Here is a 22,591-nt window from a genome sequence, read left to right as displayed (position 1 = left end):
GTGTTTCACTTCCAGCAGCTCTTCAGAAAGAACGGTAACTATGATGAAGGCTTTGGTCACGAGCAGCACAAGAAACGCTGGACAATGAGCACAATGTACAACACCAATTTCTTTTAAATCCCATCGGTGAGGAAGTGTATAATATCATATAATATAATATGCTTCGGATGCAATATGAATGATGAATGATTTCTTTAAATAAACATGAAACAAATTCAACAGAACTACTTTTAACTTTCAGGCGGAGGCATGAAAGTACAAAACCGGCCATGACTGGCATCTCGAGAGAATGCTGGAGCCTGTTAAAGTCTGATAAATCATGCATTCGGCTAGTACACAGATTTAAGAGACTATCCACCCTCCATATCATCCCAATCAAGGCCAATGTTCAATGTGGAAACATTCAAAGGGGGTGAATGTTTATGTAAGGCATTGCATATGATAAGGTATCTCCAAAAGTAAAGATTTATATAAAGAAATATTCCTTCCAAGGCAGTGGATGAAAATACAATGAGATTTGCTATCTGCTTCCAGACTGTTAATTGTACTAATGATTAAACGTAATGCTAAGAACAATGCTAGGTTTTGGGGGCAAGACATTGAAAGGAAGTAACAATAAATTCCATCCACCTTAATAAAAATCACAGGAAATTGACCCTGAGACACAAATGATCACACAAAATGTGCTGTCACTCTTTATTCCATGAAGAAAATATTGTACCTGATATAATGATCCATCACAGTCAAGTGATGGAGTCTTACAGCTTGAAATTTTTGGTCAGATTCATAACAGAAGAATGAATAAAATATCAGTACAATCTGCTGGAAACAGTCGTCGTCATCGTCTGGGTGGCAGCCGTCTTCTTCATCATCTTCATCATCAGCAGATATTTACAACGGCTACATGTTTATTATCGAACAAATGACATGGCAAATAATTTTATACAGGTTGAAGAAATGATTTTATAAAACACTGCTTTATAATTTTGTGCTTTTTGGGGACACTTTAGTCATTTCTTGGTGGCTGTTTTCAACACTTCCCTTCTTGGATTTCCTGTAAATAAATAAATAAACAAAAATGAATCAGATACATTCATGTCAGAGGGTTTTTTCTTTTACATTTGGATAATAACTCTAAAGCAATTAAAATGCACACATACTGTATGGATGTGTTGTTCTTGCGATTACTCCCTCTTCAGGGTCGCCACATCGGTACACATGTTTTGATCCGGCACATGTTAAGCCAGACACATTTACATTTCTACCACCCAGAGCAATGTACATTTTTTATCTTATTTTATACAACTAAGTGTTAAGAGCCTTACTCAGAGGGTACACAGTGGCAGCCTGGGATTCAAACTCACAACCTTCTAATCAGCAGTCCAGCACCTTAATCTCTAAGCTTCCACATCCCAGGAAGGATGCCCGTCCTGATGCAACCCTCCCATTTTATCCGGGCTTGGGACCGACACTGAGATTTAACTCTTCAGTGGTTGGGTTAGCTCCCTGCCCGAGAATCGAACCCAGACCACAGCAATGAGAGTGCTGGATCCCACCACTGGACCACCAGGAGGCGCGCACATATAGTAAGTGTAAAAACTGTAACTCAAGCTTGTTTCAACTTACATGTTTTTATCCATGAGAGCATCAGTGTGATCCAGAAGCTCAGTGTTCAGCGTCTCGGGAAGCATAAAGCAAAGCGCTCCAGCCAAAAAGGGCAAACTCCCATAGATTACCATTGAAATGGAGTAATGATAGACATCCAACAGACCAATCAGAGGAGCCAGAATCCCACCCACACGGGCAAACATGGCGTTTAATCCTGCCCCGTTCTGCCTGCAGAAACACGGTTCAAGGTCAATCAGGGCAAGGAAAAGCTACATAAGCAAGAAAAAGTGCTGCACAAAGCACTCCATCTGGGAAATAAGTATCTTATATACAAACACAGTGTGTCATATTAACCATATCAATCATGATTTACCTCACGACAGTGGGGTACAGCTCAGCAGTGTACACGTACACTATGGTAAAGGAGGCAGCAGTTGCGATTTTCCCCACCACTGCTATGACAGTGACCACTATGGGGTATTCTGGTTTGAGGAAAAGGATTGATGTAAGAGGCCTCAGCACATACAACACATTAATATCATAAAAAAGACCTTAGTAGGTGTATTAAAGTAACCCAACTACATAAAGGTGTAACGGTGATTGAATTCATGTAATTGAATTGAATTCCTTTGAGCGATTTTCTCATTCTTTTAAGAACTAGATAACGCTGGTAAGTGCAGGACTTGCATGTTATTGAGTGATAAAAAAAAGAGCCAATCAGATCTTAATATACTACAAATGAATTCTTCATCATCAGTAGGCTTTTTATCCTGGTCAGGGTTTGCGGTGGATCCAGAGCCAGTCCCAGGAACACTAAGTGCAAGGTAGGGAAGGACTCCGGATGGGACGCCACGTCATATAAAAAATGTTTAGTACATTTGCACACCTTCTGGAATGGCAAGAATAACCAGACACGCAGTTCCCCCGAGGAACAACGCTGCACTTTGTGATTTCTTTCTGCCAAAGCGCTCAACAAGTGGGTAGCAGCTGAGGCGAGCAGGAAGCTCTGCAATGCCGAAGATCAGCTGCGTCAGATAGATGTTCAGGCCAAAGTTTCCCACATTTAGACTGATCCCATAGTACACCAGACTGATCACAAACCTGCAAAGGAAACAAACCAGTGACCAAAGTTGTTTGGGGGGGGGGGCACTACAATGTATTTATAAGGATACACATCTGCATTGTACAGTATTGTGTGTTATGCAAAATATAATGGATACCTAGAATCTAGGAGTGATTTGGTAAGTTTAACCTTTTTCAGAAAAATCTTTAGATAAGCATGAGGTACCACTTGAACTTACCAGATATAGCACATGATCAACGTCCGCTTTCTCAGACTCGTCACTCGGAAAAGGTCCAGCATGCTGCCGGTTCTGACTGTGTTCTCTGCCTCCAGCTGACAAACCATTCATTCACATTACAAATTCCATTCAAAATACAGTTAAGTGTTTTTTTGTGGAGAAACACTTCAATTACCCCTTCTATCAGAGATTCTGAAAGTTCCTTGCCGTTGACCCGAGCTGCTTTCAGGATTATCTTCTTGGCTTCCTCCAGTCTGCCTTGGGTCAGGAGCCATCTAGCCGACTCTGGAAGGATCCTTACAATGGAGAGCACATCCAGTAGAGATTTATAGTTGAGGCAGATAACAATCGCACCATATACTTGAGCAGTTGTGGGATAAGGACCTTGGTTCATAGGTTTTCTCATACATGCCTTTTAGCTAAACGACCAGATATAAAATCACAACAGGGATGTCCGAGAGGCAGAACCTAGAGCCTTGATATCAGTGATAGTATATCAACCCAAAATTTCACCTACAACACACACTAACTGGAATGAATTTCCACAGCAATCATTTTTGAAGATCTTAGCTTAATTGACTGCAAACCCACCCACCAACATACATCAGAGAATAGATGTGTGGTTCAGAGTGAAATCCTTACCAGAAGTAGATACCAAGGATCATGATTGGAGCGGACACAACTAATTGGAGGATTCTCCAATTGCGGATGCCGTAGGCCAGCCCTGATAGTAATATCAGCCCCACAGCATAGCAACAGTGAGACAGGATGGTAAAGAGGGCCCGACGTGACGGACCACACCACTCAGGGCCTACAAAAAGATTAGCCATTTTTTGACCAGCTAAGAAGAATTAAGAACTTTTGCATATGTTTCGCATTCATAAGAAAGTTCTTTAAAAGGAATAAACAAATGATGTGTCCCACCATTACCTATAATGTTAGTAGTGATGGTGATGCCTGATATAGTGACACCAACTACAAAGCGAAGGGCAATGTAAACGTAGAAATTCGTTGAGAAAGCAGCACCTACACCAAACAAGAACTGCAAGGTCAAGGAGAGGAGCAGGACAAAACGCCGGCCATATCTGCAGGGGTAGAACACAAGACTATTGTATTGTCTCATTACGGCTCTCTGTCCTCATAATCACTGGTCTGACCCCAGTGTTGTGATATTCAGTAAAAAGTATAGAAAATGTCATGTGTTATGCTGGACAATAGAACCAAAAATGAATACTATTAATTGTGTACTAATTGGACTTCAAATTGTGTCCATTCTCTTGGTCATTTGTTTTATTGGAAGAACACCTACTTGTCAGCCATTGATCCAAACAGCAGAGCTCCAATGAGGAGTCCAGCCATGTAGATAGATTGTGAGGTCTCCTTCAGACTCATACTGTCACACACCAAGTTGAACTAACAGAAAAATGAAGGAAAGAAGTCTTCAAATTTAAGTTTTCAAATCCAAAGGTTTTTCCTTTCTCTAAGTATTTAAAGCTTGGAAAGCAGGTTACTCATGTGAGTAGGAAGCTTTGAGGAAGCTTCTCCAGCTCCAGTTTCTCCAGCTCCTGCTACAGCTCTGCCTTGTTAACACCCTGGACCAGCGTAATCATGTTTCTGTTATTAGTCTCAGCATTGGTAGACAGATATCACCTTATTCCCACTGTCCCCGTACAAAATGTCTGATTGTATATTCTGACTTCCCACGTCATCTTGGTCTTGTGTTTTGGATATTTATTAAAGATCTACCCACATCAAAACCCCGTGATGGACAATGATTATCAATTTTGGAAATCCCAGAATAAAAGATGGCGGCCTTCATTCCTATTCGTTTCATTTTACACAAATAGTCATCCTTGAAGGTCGGGTTAATGGATTTTTTTTGTTATTTTAAACCTAAAAACTGCAAACCACACAAAAGTCTAGTAGCGTCTGAACATCAGGTATTTCAAATGGTTCTACTTTGTCAAGAGATAGTAAATGGTAAGGGAGAGTCAAGTGCAAAAATTCCCAGAAGTAAAAATTTGCCTTTCTTTTCTCATGTGATTATCAGCTTGTCAAGTGTGCAGTGTCTGCAGTTCAGGTGGATGTAGAAGGACCGAATAAGCTTGAGAACCGGTGATCTAGTTAATATCAGAAAGTTATTCTTTGACTAGAAACAGGAAAGTTCTACTAAAGAAAGGAAAAAAAAAAACCTTGAAGGTGGTTCCAACCATGCAGAAATAATGTTATGCCCATTACAACAAATGCTTTTGGCTGGATTCACATGGTCATTGTAATCTTTACACTTCCTGCTTGGTAGTGTCGTACAATGAAAAAAGATCCCTGATGGGTGGAAATTGGCCATGACTAAATTAGAGAGAACATCAGGTAGAGAAAGGGACTGAGCAATTTAGGGTTAATGGCCCTGCTTAAAAGCAAAGATTGGTGATCCTTGGATTTGACCTCACAACCTACTGACCAGTAGTCTAACATGTTAACCACTGAGCTACCACATCCCCCAACAAACACAACTGTGTTCACCCCATACCATTTGGGGGCAGTGGTAACTGAAATGGTTAAGGGTCCGGGTTGTTGATCAGAAGGTTTAGGTCCAAGCCCCAGCAGTGCCAAACTGCTGCAGCTGGGCGTGGGATCATTGCTACCCCTGTGCTCTGACCCTATCTTCCTCAGCTGGGACGTGCAAGGAAAAGAATTCCACTGTGCTATAAGGTATGTGTGGTGATAATAAAGGCTTCTTCATCTCCATTATCAAGAAGATAAGGTGATAATAAAGCTTTCTTCTTCTTCTCCATTATCATTGTTTTTTTTTTTTAAAGAAATACATCTTACCTCGGTAATTAAGCTGCTACTCCCCTGAGGTGTTTGGTAAATCCAACCATCTCTGCATTTCTCTGTAGCGTTTAGTCCATAGGCTTCAATGACTTCAAGTTCAAGTTCCACGGGAGTGAACATCTGACAGCTCTCGTACTTGCCAGCTGAGTCTTTGGGAATCGTCAGATTTAGCTGCTCCTCGTAAGTCAGGTTCGGTCCTTGTTTCCGAATCCAGTTAGTATTGCAGTTGTGCTGGAAATTCAGCCCAGTAAACACCTGGACAAACATGTGGAATGCAGAGAAGATGTTGGGGAGGCATATGACCCCAAGCAGGCGCTTCTGGAACGGGCCAAAATCCCCAATAGCTAATAAAATCTGGCTAAAATCGATCATCCTGATCTAGAGTAATAAAAAAAAAATGAAAATAAAGTAATTCCTTTATAGTTAACACAGCAGTTTGGCCATGTGGAGAGGATTTAATCCTTAAACTGGTTCAAACAAATGGCAAACGTGGGCACACGCATTGATGTCCTGTAACTGTGAGACAGGGAGAAGCAGTGAAGAGACACGTTGAATATGATTTCTTCTTGGAGTAAGGTTCTAATAGAAATAGAAATCATTTCCTTGAATCCATTCAGCAACTGCCATAAATGAGAGAGGCTTAAGATCAAGCTCCACTCTTTGTATGTGTGAGGGAGATCTGTGGAGTGGTCAGGGGACTTTGGAGTGAACAGAAGCACGTGAGCAAGAAACTTTGACTTAGTCAGCAATAGGAGTGCCAGCATGTAATTAACGATCAATAATACAAATAAACTAACTATAAACTAGAGTACTTTTTGGGTCTGGACTTCAAACTGTGACACATTCAGAAAAACCAACAGTTAGGTGAGATTTAGTCTTGGATTAAAAAATCTCAAATATTAGATTAAAGTCTATTATTTTATTAAAAAATCTCTTTATTATTGGATTAAAATATCTCAATTATTGGAAAAAAAATCTCAATTATTGGATTAAAAAGTTTCAATTATTGGATTAAAATCTCAATTAATGGATTTAAAAATCTCAATTATAGGATTAAAATATCTCAATTATTGGATTAAAATATCTCAATTATTGGATTAAAATATCTCAATTATTGGATTAAAGTCTCAATTGTAGGATTAAAATCTCAATTATTGGATTAAAGTATCTCAATTATTGGATTAAAGTCTCAATTAAAGGATTAAAATCTCATTTTATTAATTAAGAAATCTCAATTAATGGATTAAAAAATCTCAATTATTGGATTAAAGTCTCAATTATATGATTAAAATCTCAATTTATGAATTAAAAAATCTCAATTTATGAATTAAAAAATCTCAATTATTGTATTAAAGTATCTCAATTATTGGATTAAAGTCTCAATTATAGGATTAAAATCTCATTTTATTAATTAAGAAATCTCAATTATTGGATTAAAATCTCTCAATGATTGGATCAAAATATCTCAATTATTGGATTAAAGTCTCAATTTATGAATTAAGAAATCTCAATTATTGGATTAAAGTATCTCAATTATAGGATTAAAATCTCATTTTATTAATTAAGAAATCTCAATTATTGGATTAAAATCTCTCAATGATTGGATCAAAATATCTCAATTATTGGATTAAAGTCTCAATTATAGGATTAAAATCTCAATTTATGAATTAAAAAATCTCAATTATTGGATTAAAGTATCTCAATTATTGGATTAAAGTCTCAATTATAGGATTAAAATCTCATTTTATTAATTAAGAAATCTCAATTATTGGATTAAAATCTCTCAATGATTGGATCAAAATATCTCAATTATTGGATTAAAGTATCTCAATTATTGGATTTAAAAATCTCAATGATTGGATTAAAGTCTCAATTATAGGATTAAAATCTCATTTTATTAATTAAGAAATCTCAATTATAGGATTAAAATCTCATTTTATTAATTAAGAAATCTCAATTATTGGATTAAAATCTCAATTAATGGATTAAAAAATCTCAATTATTGGATTAAAGTCTCAATTATAGGATTAAAATCTCAATTTATGAATTAAAAAATCTCAGTTATTGTATTAAAGTATCATCTCAATTATTGGATTAAAGTCTCAATTATAGGATTAAAATCTCATTTTATTAATTAAGAAATCTCAATTATTGGATTAAAATCTCAATTTATGAATTAAGAAATCTCAATTATTGGATTAAAGTATCTCAATTATAGGATTAAAATCTCATTTTATTAATTAAGAAATCTCAATTATTGGATTAAAGTATCTCAATTATAGGATTAAAATCTCATTTTATTAATTAAGAAATCTCAATTATTGGATTAAAATCTCTCAATGATTGGATCAAAATATCTCAATTATTGGATTAAAGTCTCAATTATAGGATTAAAATCTCAATTTATGAATTAAAAAATCTCAATTATTGGATTAAAGTATCTCAATTATTGGATTAAAGTCTCAATTATAGGATTAAAATCTCATTTTATTAATTAAGAAATCTCAATTATTGGATTAAAATCTCTCAATGATTGGATCAAAATATCTCAATTATTGGATTAAAGTATCTCAATTATTGGATTTAAAAATCTCAATTATTGGATTAAAGTCTCAATTATAGGATTAAAATCTCATTTTATTAATTAAGAAATCTCAATTATTGGATTAAAATCTCTCAATGATTGGATCAAAATATCTCAATTATTGGATTAAAGTATCTCAATTATTGGATTTAAAAATCTCAATTATTGGATTAAAGTCTCAATTATAGGATTAAAATCTCATTTTATTAATTAAGAAATCTCAATTATTGGATTAAAATCTCTCAATGATTGGATCAAAATATCTCAATTATTGGATTAAAGTATCTCAATTATTGGATTTAAAAATCTCAATGATTGGATTAAAGTCTCAATTATAGGATTAAAATCTCAATTTATGAATTAAGAAATCTCAATTATTGGATTAAAATATCTCAATTATTGGATTAAAGTCTCAATTATAGGATTAAAATCTCAATTATTGGATTAAAGTATCTCAATTATTGGATTAAAGTCTCAATTATAGGATAAAAATCTCATTTTATTAATTAAGAAATCTCAATTATTGGATTAAAAAATCTCAATTATTGGATTAAAGTCTCAATTATAGGATTAAAATCTCAATTATTGGATTAAAGTATCTCAATTATTGTATTAAAGTATCTCAATTATTGGATTAAAGTCTCAATTATAGGATTAAAATCTCAATTTATGAATTAAAAAATCTCAATGTTTGGATTAAAGTCTCAATTATTGGGTTAAAAGTTTCAATTACTGGATAAAAAAAAGTCTATTGGATTAAAATGTCTCAATTATTGAATTAAAAAGTCTAAATTATTGGATTAAAATCTCAATTATTGGATAAAAAGTCTATTGGATTAATAAATCTTAATTATTGGATTAAAATATCTCAATAATTGGATTAAAAAAAATATCAATTATTGGATTAAATTCCCCAATCAAACAATCCTTAAGCAATCATTACTGAAACACACACAATCACTGTGATGATTCACAAGCTGATATGTTCATTCTTTATTGATTTTTAAAATAATCAGAGAAACATGCATCCAAGTTCAAAACCAACAAGAGTGCCAATGAGCGAAAATAAAATAAAATCCTAATGCAAAAAAAAAAAAAAAATTAAATATCTTACATGTGGATGTTATTGCCTGTAATCATTTGAGTGTGAAGGCCGTCTGTCCAAACACTACAGCATTGCTATAATACATTTCAGCAAATAAAAAAAAGGGCTGTGTGTGTGTAAGAGTGAGTGTGTGTGTGTGTGTGTGTGAAGCATACAACAAAACAGGGGACAACATCATCAATCAGATTTTACTGGATATTCTAATAATGCTGGTGAATGGCACAATAAAGGTTTTATCTCCTTTTTTTTTAAAGATTTTATTTCTATTTTTTTAATGGAATTCACGACATCGGCATACAAGGGTACTTGATTCTAAATATTCAATTATTACATTTGATTTATTTTTCATTCAATCTAAGTGCCTGGAGCGATTGAGAGTGAATTAAACGCCAAAGGCCATGATTAGGAAACTCATACTATAAATAGGAATATCAGAGAAATACTGGATTTCTGCCCAAAAACGAACGGAGACATGGTCCAATCTTCACGTATGTGTATGAAAAAAATTCCCCCCACTTTTCCCACCCCAGTGTTCACGTGAGCCTCGGGGGTCGGATGGAAGGCGAGCGACGGCCGTCTCTCGTGCGTAAACCTGTCGGATTCTTACCGTTGCTTGTAGAACACTATATTATTATTTCAGGACTTGATCAAATAAAAGAGAAAAGAAAAAGGAAGAAAGAATGCTCGATGTTAATGCGCTAAAGCAAGCTGAGCGGCTGCTCACTGTCCTGCCAGTGTGGTGATGAGTTACGGAGTTACATTCAGTGTTTGGGGGCGGGGTTATTACATCAGACAGACCTCCTCCACACGGCGAGGGAACGGCTCTGTGTGCTCCGGTCAGGGTTTTTTAGCGGGTGAAGAACTGAAGAGTTCGGTGTGCTTTGGAAGATTGGTGTGTACCAAAAAAAGACTGTGTGTGTATGTGTGTGTGTGTGTGTGTGTGTGTGAGAGAGAGAGAGAGCCAGGTTATGGGGATGTCTTAGGGGACGTGGTTTTAAAGGCAATGAGTGACACAACCAATAAAAATCATGTTATTTACAGACAAAAAAATCTGAAGATCAAGTTCAGCCACATCAGTGAGGGGAGGAGAGAGAGAGAGAGAGAGAGAGAGAGAGAGAGAGAGAGAGAGAGAGAGAGAGAGAGAACAGGGCGGTAACACCAGCAAGACAGACACGTGGTTTTTGTTTGCTTTTTTTTTTCCATCCACAAGGAACATCATTCATGGTTTTATAAAAAGCAATAACTTCTTTTTATGGAGCAGTGATGCAGGCAGAGCCATGTGTAATATACTGGGGAAGAGAGGGGGGGGATTTCCACACAAGACTGTACACAAAAATGGAAATATCTTTATAACTGAAAAAAACTTCAGTGATTGCACAGGGCAGAGAGAGAGAGAGAGAGCGAGAGGGAGAAAGAGCAGGAGAGAGGGAGGAGAGAGGGAGGGGGGATAGAGAGAGAGAGAGAGAGACTCATGCCAGTGATTAATGAACTCAATAAATTCAAGACCAGAGGTGGACAAATCAGTAGCCTGGGACATGCAGAGATTTTCTGACCAGGCTGGGTGATAAGTAGGGTTAAGATCCGGAGAAAGGAAAAGACGCGGATTTCAGTGTAACACTAACACGTAGCTGTGTTTAGACAGAGCCACCTACTGAAATGCAGCACGCTTTCTGCCGTTACGCACTGACCAGTGTTTTACCTGGCCAGCTGGACAACATGCAGCAATACAGCTAGCAAGACTCATAGATCTTTTAGCTGCATTGGGAGAATCACAGCAGAAACGCTGCCCAGTGACCGACTCAAATGCGGTCGCAAAAACGTGATGAATATGTTCTTCTGTTTTTACGGCTAATCGAAGCGTATCGGACGTGCCCTGTGGTCGTTCTACAATGAACGATTTGTCCACCTCTGGTTCGGTGTCTTGTGTGTGCATCCACTCGTGTGGGACTCGTAGGGGAGAACGCTTGCATTGCCATAGTAACCAGTGCATCACGCAGGCGAGGAATGCTGTACACACACACAAAAACCCCATAACATCAGTGATTTGTGAGAAGCTTCTGAAAGCTGATTGGTCGATTCATCTGGTCATGATAAGGCTAGGAGAGTGTGCTGGAGTAGGGCACTGGCTTCAGTCGAAGTGTGCTAGCTGTTTCCTTCAGACCAGAAACCATAAAAAAAAAAAGTTTGGCTACAGGGGGGGAGAGGGGGAGAGAGAGAAAGAGATGGGGGGGCGAGAGAGAGAGTGAGAGAGAGAGAGATGGAGGGGGCGAGAGAGAGAGAGAGAGAGATGAGGAGAGGGAGGGAGGGAGAGAGAGAGGGGTAGAGGGAGGGAGAGAGAAAGAGATGGGGGGGCGAGAGAGAGAGAGAGAGATGGAGGGGGCGAGAGAGAGAGAGAGAGAGAGAGAGAGAGATGAGGAGAGGGAGGGAGGGAGAGAGAGAGGGGTAGAGGGAGGGAGAGACAAAACATAACATCAGTGATTTGTGAGAAGCTTCTGAAAGCTGATTGGTCGATTCATCTGGTCATGATAAGGCTAGGAGAGTGTGCTGGAGTAGGGCACTGGCTTCAGTCGAAGTGTGCTAGCTGACCAGAAACCATAAAAAAAAAAAAAAAAAAAAAAAGTTTGGCTAGAATAGAAAATAAAAATACGTCTTTCTCTTTAGACATGCATTCAGTAGCTCTTGAATATAAGGCATTGTTACATGAATCAACATTTTAGGGCGTTAGTTCAGATTGTGCAAATGTCGGGACGTATATATTACAGGAGGAAACAGGAAAGAAAATGGAAACGAACACAACGTGGGTGATGGTGAGTGGGGGGGGGTGTAATCCTTCTACATATACGCTGTAAACTTTAGTCGAGAGATTCCTATAGACTCTGATCTCATCCTTTCACCCCAGGGCCTCCCACAGCTGGAGGAGGGTCTGAGGTTTTAATCCTATGGGCTCACGACACGCTACGCTTTTCTTTGGCAGAAGTGGTTTCTCAAACAGTGGCCAGGGGATTGAATGGGTCATTCTATTGGTGTGGTGTTGGGTTTCTGTTGTTGTTTTGTGTTTGTTTTTTTTGTTTTTCACATTTTTAGGCAAGTCATGGTCCCTGCATGGAGGCAAACTTTAACTGATACTGAGCTGAGCAAATCCCATGAGTTTGACGTCGTCGGGAATCTCGGAGCCTTCGACGCCAGATGCCTGGAATGACAGGAAAAGTTAGAATCGCTCCCGATTACCCGTCCTCGTTTCTATGGAAACCAGCAGACGGTGTGCAATTTGGACTCACCAGCTTAAAAGTGACATTTTTATTGGCTTGAGGCTCGTCGACTATCTTCTGCAAATTAGCAGCAACTTAAAAAGAAAACAAAAACAAAATGTTCATCATTCATGTTCAACAGCAGGACTGTACACAAAAATCCCTAACAGAGAGAGAGAGAGAGAGAGAGAGAGAGAGAGAGAGAGAGAGAGAGATGGGGAGAAAGAGGGGGAGGGAGACGGAGAAAGAGAGATAGAGAGAAAGATGGAGAGAGGGAGGGAGAGAGATGGGGGAGAAAGAGGGGGAGGGAGATGGAGAGAGGGGGGAGAGAGAGAGTGAGAGTGAGAGGGGGCAGGGAGGAAGAGAGAGATAGAAAGATGGAGAGAAAGGGAGGGAGAGAGAGATGGGGGAGAAAGAGGGGGAGGGAGATGGAGAGAGAGAGAGAGAGAGAGAGAGAGAGAGAGAGAAACAGGGGGATAGAAAGAGGGAGGGAGGGAGAGAGAGAGGGAGGGAGAGAGGGAGAGAGAGAGAGAGAGAGAGAGAGAGAAACAGGGGGATAGAAAGAGGGAGGGAGGGAGAGAGAGAGGGAGGGAGAGAGGGAGAGAGAGAGAGAGAGAGAGAGAGAGAGAGAGAGAGAGAAAGGGGGCACAGGAAGATGGGCGGACGAGGGGAAGGGAGGGAGGGCGTGAGAGAGAGATAGATGGAGAGAGAGAGACAGTTACTTACCTATAACTAAATCCCTCCCGTCTACCAGCCCTGCAGACACCAGCTCCTGGGACACTCCGTCTGCCGTGTCTACAGAAAACCCCACAGAGAGTGGAGACGTGAGGAAGAGCGTTAGAGTTCAGGCGGCTGTGGTCATCAATAACCACACATTTTACTGACCTGAAACTTCACTTAAAGATAAAACAAATATTAACGACTTGTCAGGTTTATGTAACTGTACTATATATATCCACTATATTACCAAAAGTATTGGGACGCCCCTCCATGTCATTGAATTCAGGGTTGTTGTTTTTTTTTTTTTTTTCCCCCCCCGAGGGGTTGGACTCCGCCCCTTAGGTCCAGTGAAAGGAACTCTTAATATTTCAGTATACTGAGACATTTTGGACAATTTCATGCTTTGTGGGACCAGTTTGGGGATGACCCCTTCCTGTTCTAACATGACTACACACCAGTGCACAAAGCAAGCTCCATAAAGACATGTGGATTCCGGAAAAAATTCAGCTACAAGTGGAGCTGTTTTTATGATTATATAATGTAAAGAATACAGAATATTAAGATTTAATCCCACAAGCAGAAAGACTTCAGAAGCAGCTTACTCTACCTCGTCCAGGCATAAACTCGAATCGTATGTCGTTGAGCTCCTTCTTCAGGTTTCTGGATAACAGAAGAGAGACATCCTGATGCTGATGTGTAAAAGCAGAGGCATAACAATGCCCCGAATTATTTACTTTGTTTAACGACGTTGACAGGAGACGAGCAAACGGCGTCGTATTTAAGACACCGGACAGGTTTAATGAGAGTGGATTTATGTCAAATGTCTCACGCCACATACCTCAACCTCAACACCAGGCTGATGGGAGACTTGGAGGCATCGCTGGCAGAGAAAGGGACAGGGGCAGGAACCGGGACTGGAGCAGGGGTAGGGACAAGGACCTGAGGGTTAAAGGTCAAATGTGTGAGCATTACACATTTCAGCTACGGGCTTGATGTTGTTTAGAATAATAAACGTCTGTATCGTGTCACAACGTCAGTGTAACAGCTTCCTTCACTTCAATGCTGTATCACTAAAAATCTATATCACTAAATCTTTAATCTCTAATCGATAAAATCATTTGTTTTAAGCTCAGAGGAAGATGATACACATTTTTACACTCCGACATTACAGAACGATTTACTCCACACACCAAACCATTCAAGCTGATGAAGGCACACCTGTGTAAAAGGGGTTACCTGGGCGGGGTTAGCAGGAGCAGGCGGGGACTGTGAGGGCGGCGCGGCCTGTCCACCAGACTGAGGTAAATCGGGTTGGGCAGGAGGTCCTCCCGTCTGGAGGTGACTGCCGAAGGGCTCCGCTGGCTGGAAAAGTTGCTAACGGAGAAAAGGGAAACATCACCACATGTCACGACACTGAGATGCTAACTAAAAATAAAGTCCAATTCCTTTCAGAGTCAACATCATGCACAATGATTTCAATTTTCCTCCACAATCTGGACGGAAGCTAATTCTCACCACAGACACTAACTGGGGTGGGGTGAAGGCTAAAGCGTGCTTCCTCTGAGACACGTGAAGGCGGCCTCACGTATCGTTTTGACCTGACGCTCATGCTAGATCATGGGGTTACGCCCTCCTCCACATACAAAATACATGCAGCACTTTTCATTTTCAGCGGTCATTTTAATTACTGCTGGAGATTTTTAGCAGTCTGTTACATGGCCAATGCCTGCAGTGGACCTTGTGTGTGTCCAAAATTTGTAGTTTAATGCATTGTTCCATGCAAGGAGCGAATATCAGTACAGACACATCAACATAGAAGAAGCTGAATTCTTACCTCGGAGTTCGAAGTGCCCTCCTTTACTCTTGGAGACTACGAGAGAGAGAGAGAGAGAGAGAGAGAGAGAGAGAGAGACATTAACACTCTTAGAAAACATAAAATAATTCAGCCTTGGTTCTGATTTCCAGAGCAGTAGATGTTAAGAGGTTCGGGTTGCCAAGCGCTGCCGTTTACGCGTCTCACACACTTTTGTTAGCATCTCTTTTAAACTCTGTGTTTTTAATCGAAAACCAAAATACAGCAAATTCTATGATACAAGTCGTCATATCTGTGATACAGCGTGGGTAAAGGGTTACTAATTCGATTCCCCAGTAATCCCCCTTACACTCCATATAAAACTCAGAGAGTCGTACTGCTCACACCAACATACGCTGATTTAAATTCACACGACTTTTCACAAGGGTTTGAAATCGGAAAACTTTGCTTTCACTCTGAAAACAAGCTCCAGATCAGACCCAAAAACGCCAACGCGCCCGGCGTCCGATGACACCAGATGATTGTGAACGTTATCGGATCTTCTATAAATGATATCGTTCCCTTTATGAGGAGATTTATTGCGGCGCATGAAGGTCAGTTAACTCTCCGACGTCTTTGCGAGTAATAATTACGATGAGCGATTTTAACAACCAAACACTCTTTCACAAGCTCTAATCTAATCTAATCTAATCTGAAAAACCAACATCTTTATAATTCCAGTTACACACAGATTATTAAGAAGTCTGTAGGATGGTCATGTTTATCCTGTAAGGACGCCTGATTAGGATCGGAAAGCGATAAGATCCACGTTTCCTTACTTCATCGTTGTTCACATACTTTCTGCTGGCAACGTGATTTAAACAGCAACACAGTATACACTGATCAGGCATAACATTATGACTACCTGCATAATATTGTGTCAGTCCCCCTTTCCCTGCTAAAACAGCCCTGACCCGTCCTGCACTGTGTATTCTGACCCCTTTCTATCAGAACCAGCATTAACTTCTTCAGCAGTCTGAGCAACAGTAGCTCGTCTGTTGGATCGGATCACATGGGCCAGCCTTCACTCCCCATGCCCATTAATGAGCCTTGGCCGCCCATGACCCTGTCTCCGGTTCACCACTGTTGGACCACTTTTGATAGATACTGACCACTGCAGACTGGGAACACCTCCACAAGAGCTGCAGTTTTGGAGATGCTCTGATCCAGTGGTCTAGCCATCACAATTTGGCCCTTCATCAAACTCGCTCAAATCCTTACGCTTGTCCATTTTTCCTGCTTCTAACATAAACTTTGAGGACAAAAAGTTCACTCGATGCCTAATATATCCCACCCACTAACAGGTGCCATGATGAGGAGATCATCAGTCTTATTCACTTCACCGGTCAGTAGTCATAATGTTATGCCTGATCTGTGTATAATACTCTGTATCACATTAACGCCCATTATCTGGACCTTGGCTCAGTCCGATGGTTGTGATGTGACAGCAGTGGTCACTGAAGCTAGCGCTCGATAACAAAAGTGTGCGTCAGACCGAAGCCAGTGTGTGTTAGTCCTTAGCCCTGAGCGTCGATTAATCCCCTGTCAGTTAAGTGGTTAGAAGAAGATCGTTGATTTAAGAGGTGAGTTGTGAACACACACACAGAGCGATACAAATGGCATCCAGGAAAGACAACCTCCCAAGATATACACTTTTATTTCCGTCTTTTAATTTCTCTTCCTTGAAACGTCATTTTTAAGCTTTCAAGGAATAACGCTTGTGTCATGGCTTTATTCGCAAGGTCAGGTCGAAGCGTGGGCCGTTTCTATGGCGACACCCGGTCAAGATACCGATGACTGAAAATGTCTAAATTTTTAAAACTTAAAATAAAAACAAAGGATTTTTGCTCCTCACCTGTATCTATGATCTCAACGAAATACACAACATGGCCAAAAGTATGTGCACCCCTGACCATCACACTCGTATGTGCTTCTTCCCTAAATTGATGAACACATGGTGCATTAAGGATGAAGCGGAAGAACTCTAGTGTCCTGCACAGACCCCTGACCCTGACCACTGGAACACTGACTCCACCCCTGACCTCCACCTGACATCAGAACCTGATGCTCTTGTAGCTGAATAAACACAAATCCCCACAGCTACGCACTAGCGTCTAGCGGAAAGCCCTCCCCAAAAAAAGGTGGAGCTTATAATAACGGCAAAAAGTGAATTAAATATGGAATGTGATGTTCAAGAAGCACAAACGTTTGACTATATGCTGTATAAACCTCATCGCCTTCTGGTGGCTCCGCCCCTTCAGGTTGTAAACCCTGTCTGTGTTCATTTTTTTTAGATTTCCAATATTTATTAAGCGTTAGCAAAGCTTAAAAAGCAAGAATGCTAGAATCAGTCACATGTCTGGCGCTCTCTTCTGACCCGCCTCCCAAATCTGATTCGATATTTAATCTGCTGAAGGAAAGCTATATAGATATTATTTTTTAGCATTTCGCTATCTATCTATGTTTACTGATGTCATGCGGCTAGTTCGTCCTAAAAGGGAAGTGTTTCCTTGTTAATGGAGCCATCTGTATGTGCTGGAGAAAAGCCCAACCCTATCTGGAGGAACTTCCAAAGGCTGAGAGAAGCGAACTTGTCGCCGTGGAGCGCTAGCAGACTTGGGCAACTGCTCCTTCAGTGTCAAAGACAAAACAAACATCACAACATACGAAGAGGTGCAGACAAAACGCTGGGCTTTAAAGTGAACAACGTGCAGGTGCTATGAGGAGGACCAAGATAAATACAGAGAAATGTTTAATAGTGGGGAAATGTGTTGTAGAGACACACACACACCTGTTACACACACACACACGCAGACCTGTCACACACACACGCAGACCTGTCACACACACACACACAGACCTGTCACACACACACACACACAGATCTGTCACACACACACACAGACCTGTCACACACACACACACACACACACACAGACCTGTTACACACACACACACACAGATCTGTCACACACACACAGACCTGTCACACACACACACACACAGACCTGTCACACACACACACACACACAGACCTGTTACACACACACAGACCTGTCACACACACACACAGACCTGTCACACACACACACACACACAGACCTGTTACACACACACACAGATCTGTCACACACACACACAGACCTGTCACACACACACACACACACAGACCTGTTATACACACACACACACACAGACCTGTCACACACACACAGACCTGTCACACACACACAGACCTGTCACACACACACACACACAGACCTGTCACACACACACGCAGACCTGTCACACACACGCAGACCTGTTACACACACACACACGCAGACCTGTCACACACACACGCAGACCTGTCACACACACGCAGACCTGTTACACACACACACACGCAGACCTGTCACACACACACGCAGACCTGTCACACACACACGCAGACCTGTCACACACACACACAGATCTGTCACACACACACACAGACCTGTCACACACACACACACACAGACCTGTCTCACACACACACACACACACACAGACCTGTTACACACACACACACACAGACCTGTTACACACACACACACACAGACCTGTCACACACACACACAGACCTGTCACACACACACACACACACACAGACCTGTCACACACACACACACACACAGACCTGTCACAAACACACACGCAGACCTGTCACACACACACGCAGACCTGTCACACACACACGCAGACCTGTTACACACACACACACACACACGCAGACCTGTCACACACACACGCAGACCTGTTACACACACACACACACACAGACCTGTTACACACACACACACGCAGACCTGTCACACACACACGCAGACCTGTCACACACACACACAGACCTGTCACACACACACACACACGCAGACCTGTCACACACACGCAGACCTGTCACACACACACACACGCAGACCTGTCACACACACACGCAGACCTGTCACACACACGCAGACCTGTTACACACACACACACACAGACCTGTCACACACACACGCAGACCTGTCACACACACACGCAGACCTGTCACACACACACGCAGACCTGTCACACACACACGCAGACCTGTCACACACACACGCAGACCTGTCACACACACACGCAGACCTGTCACACACACGCAGACCTGTCACACACACACGCAGACCTGTCACACACACACGCAGACCTGTCACACACACACGCAGACCTGTTACACACACACACACACAGACCTGTCTCACACACACACACACACACAGACCTGTTACACACACACACACACAGACCTGTCTCACACACACACACACAGACCTGTCTCACACACACACACACACGCAGACCTGTCACACACACACGCAGACCTGTCACACACACACGCAGACCTGTTACACACACACACACACACACGCAGACCTGTCACACACACACGCAGACCTGTTACACACACACACACACACACACAGACCTGTCACACACACACACACGCAGACCTGTCACACACACACACAGACCTGTCACACACACACACACAGACCTGTCACACACACACACACACGCGCAGACCTGTCACACACACGCAGACCTGTTACACACACACACACGCAGACCTGTCACACACACACGCAGACCTGTCACACACACGCAGACCTGTTACACACACACACACACAGACCTGTCACACACACGCAGACCTGTTACACACACACACAGATCTGTCACACACACACACAGACCTGTCACACACACACACACACAGACCTGTCTCACACACACACACACACACAGACCTGTTACACACACACACACACAGACCTGTCTCACACACACACACACAGACCTGTCTCACACACACACACACACACAGACCTGTTACACACACACACACACAGACCTGTTACACACACACACACACAGACCTGTCTCACACACACACACACACACAGACCTGTTACACACACACACACGCAGACCTGTCACACACACACGCAGACCTGTCACACACACGCAGACCTGTTACACACACACACAGATCTGTCACACACACACACAGACCTGTCACACACACACACACACAGACCTGTCTCACACACACACACACACACAGACCTGTTACACACACACACACACAGACCTGTCTCACACACACACACACAGACCTGTCTCACACACACACACACACACAGACCTGTTACACACACACACACACAGACCTGTTACACACACACACACACAGACCTGTCTCACACACACACACACACACAGACCTGTTACACACACACACACACAGACCTGTTACACACACACACACGCAGACCTGTCACACACACACGCAGACCTGTCACACACACACACAGACCTGTCACACACACACACAGACCTGTCACACACACACACACACACACAGACCTGTCACACACACACACACATGCAGACCTGTCACACACACACACGCAGACCTGTCACACACACACGCAGACCTGTTACACACACACACACACACGCAGACCTGTCACACACACACGCAGACCTGTTACACACACACACACACACACACAGACCTGTTACACACACACACACGCAGACCTGTCACACACACACACACAGACCTGTCACACACACACACACACACAGACCTGTTACACACACACACACACACACACAGACCTGTTACACACACACACACGCAGACCTGTCACACACACACGCAGACCTGTCACACACACACACACGCAGACCTGTCACACACACACACACGCAGACCTGTCACACACACACACACGCAGACCTGTCACACACACACGCAGACCTGTCACACACACACACACGCAGACCTGTCACACACACACACGCAGACCTGTCACACACACACACACGCAGACCTGTCACACACACACACACACACAGACCTGTTACACACACACATACACACACACACACAGACCTGTTACACACACACACAGACCTGTTACACACACACACACACGCAGACCTGTCACACACACACACACACACACACACAGACCTGTTACACACACACACACACACAGACCTGTCACACACACACACAGACCTGTCACACACACACGCAGACCTGTTACACACACACGCAGACCTGTCACACACACACGCAGACCTGTCACACACACACGCAGACCTGTCACACACACACGCAGACCTGTTACACACACACACAGACCTGTTACACACACACACCCACACAGACCTGTTACACACACACACCTGTTACACACCAACACACACAGACCTGTTATGCGTGCACACACACAGGACCATGAAGGGAAAGTGTGTGTCAAAGAGAGATGGGGAGAGAGGGATATGGGGAGGAGATGGGAAGGGGTACAGAGAGGGGAAAGAACGAAAGAACGAGAGAGAGAGGAAAGAAAGAAAGAAAGAAAGAAGACAATGATAAAGATGGAGAGAGAAAGAAAGAAAGAAAGAAAGAAAGAAAGAAAGAAAGAAAGAAAGAAAGAAAGAAAGAAAGAAAGAAAGAGAGAAAGAAAGAGAGAAAGAAAGAGAGAAAGAAAGAAAGAGAGAAAGAAAGAAAGAGAGAAAGAGAGAAAGAAAGAAAGAAAGAAAGAAAGAAAGAAAGAAAGAAAGAAAGAAAGAAAGAAAGAAAGAAAGAAAGAAAGAAAGAAAGAAAGAAAGAAAGAAAGAAAGAGTGTGTGTGTGTCTCACCCGTAAAGCAGCGACAGCAGCTTTGCCTTCCTCACTTTCCTCGTCCAACTCGTCATCACTCCATTCCCATTCTCCATCTTCTGTTTTATGCAGCCTGCCACTGGAGCCGGGGACCCGCCTTACCTGCACACACACACACACACACACACACACAGACACACACACAGACACACACACACACATACAGACACATACAGACACATACACACACACAGACACATACACAGACACACACAGACACACACACACAGACACACACACACACAGACACACAGACACATACACACAGACACATACACACACACAGACACACACACACACATACACAGACACACACACAGACACACACACACAGACACATACAGACACATACAGACACACACACAGACACACACACACAGACACACACACACAGACACACACACACAGACACACACACAGACACAGACACACACACAGACACATACAGACACACACACACACAGACACACACACAGACACACACACAGACACACACACACAGACACACACACACAGACACACACAGACACACACAGACACACACACAGACACACACACACACAGACACACACACAGACACACACACACAGACACACACACAGACACAGACACACACAC

At 42.0% G+C, this 22,591-nt stretch overlaps 2 protein-coding genes across 3 annotated transcripts in view; both read right to left on the bottom strand.

Annotated features, from left to right (window-relative positions):
• Positions 1-241: 241 nt before the first annotated feature.
• slc22a13b (solute carrier family 22 member 13b) lies at positions 242-6,628 on the bottom strand. Its single transcript, XM_058376725.1, has 10 exons — positions 5,739-6,628; positions 4,219-4,322; positions 3,840-3,994; positions 3,552-3,720; positions 3,085-3,205; positions 2,910-3,004; positions 2,495-2,709; positions 1,982-2,090; positions 1,627-1,836; positions 242-1,054 (listed from the first exon to the last, which is right to left on the bottom strand). Exons 1-10 carry the CDS (start codon positions 6,111-6,113, stop codon positions 979-981), a joined length of 1,629 nt encoding a protein of 542 aa, XP_058232708.1. The 5' UTR covers positions 6,114-6,628; the 3' UTR covers positions 242-978.
• A 2,663-nt stretch (positions 6,629-9,291) lies between these two features.
• The window catches only part of oxsr1b (oxidative stress responsive kinase 1b), a 54,669-nt gene continuing 41,369 nt past the window's right edge, over positions 9,292-22,591 (bottom strand). Inside the window, exons 11-19 of one of the 2 annotated variants that reach the window (XM_058376727.1) lie at positions 21,953-22,075; positions 17,803-17,880; positions 15,233-15,268; positions 14,635-14,772; positions 14,237-14,337; positions 14,006-14,058; positions 13,405-13,473; positions 12,709-12,773; positions 9,292-12,620 (exon numbers count right to left, since the gene is read on the bottom strand). In XM_058376727.1, coding sequence (XP_058232710.1) covers positions 12,546-12,620; positions 12,709-12,773; positions 13,405-13,473; positions 14,006-14,058; positions 14,237-14,337; positions 14,635-14,772; positions 15,233-15,268; positions 17,803-17,880; positions 21,953-22,075 — 738 coding nt within the window. In that variant the 3' untranslated portion in view covers positions 9,292-12,545. The remainder of the gene's footprint in view (positions 12,621-12,708; positions 12,774-13,404; positions 13,474-14,005; positions 14,059-14,236; positions 14,338-14,634; positions 14,773-15,232; positions 15,269-17,802; positions 17,881-21,952; positions 22,076-22,591) is intronic. The other variant, XM_058376726.1, reaches the window with a different exon arrangement.

Source organism: Hemibagrus wyckioides, linkage group LG23 (genome assembly GCF_019097595.1).
Source record: "Hemibagrus wyckioides isolate EC202008001 linkage group LG23, SWU_Hwy_1.0, whole genome shotgun sequence".
NCBI lineage: Eukaryota > Metazoa > Chordata > Actinopteri > Siluriformes > Bagridae > Hemibagrus > Hemibagrus wyckioides.
This window is presented reverse-complemented; position numbering and strand designations above follow the sequence as displayed.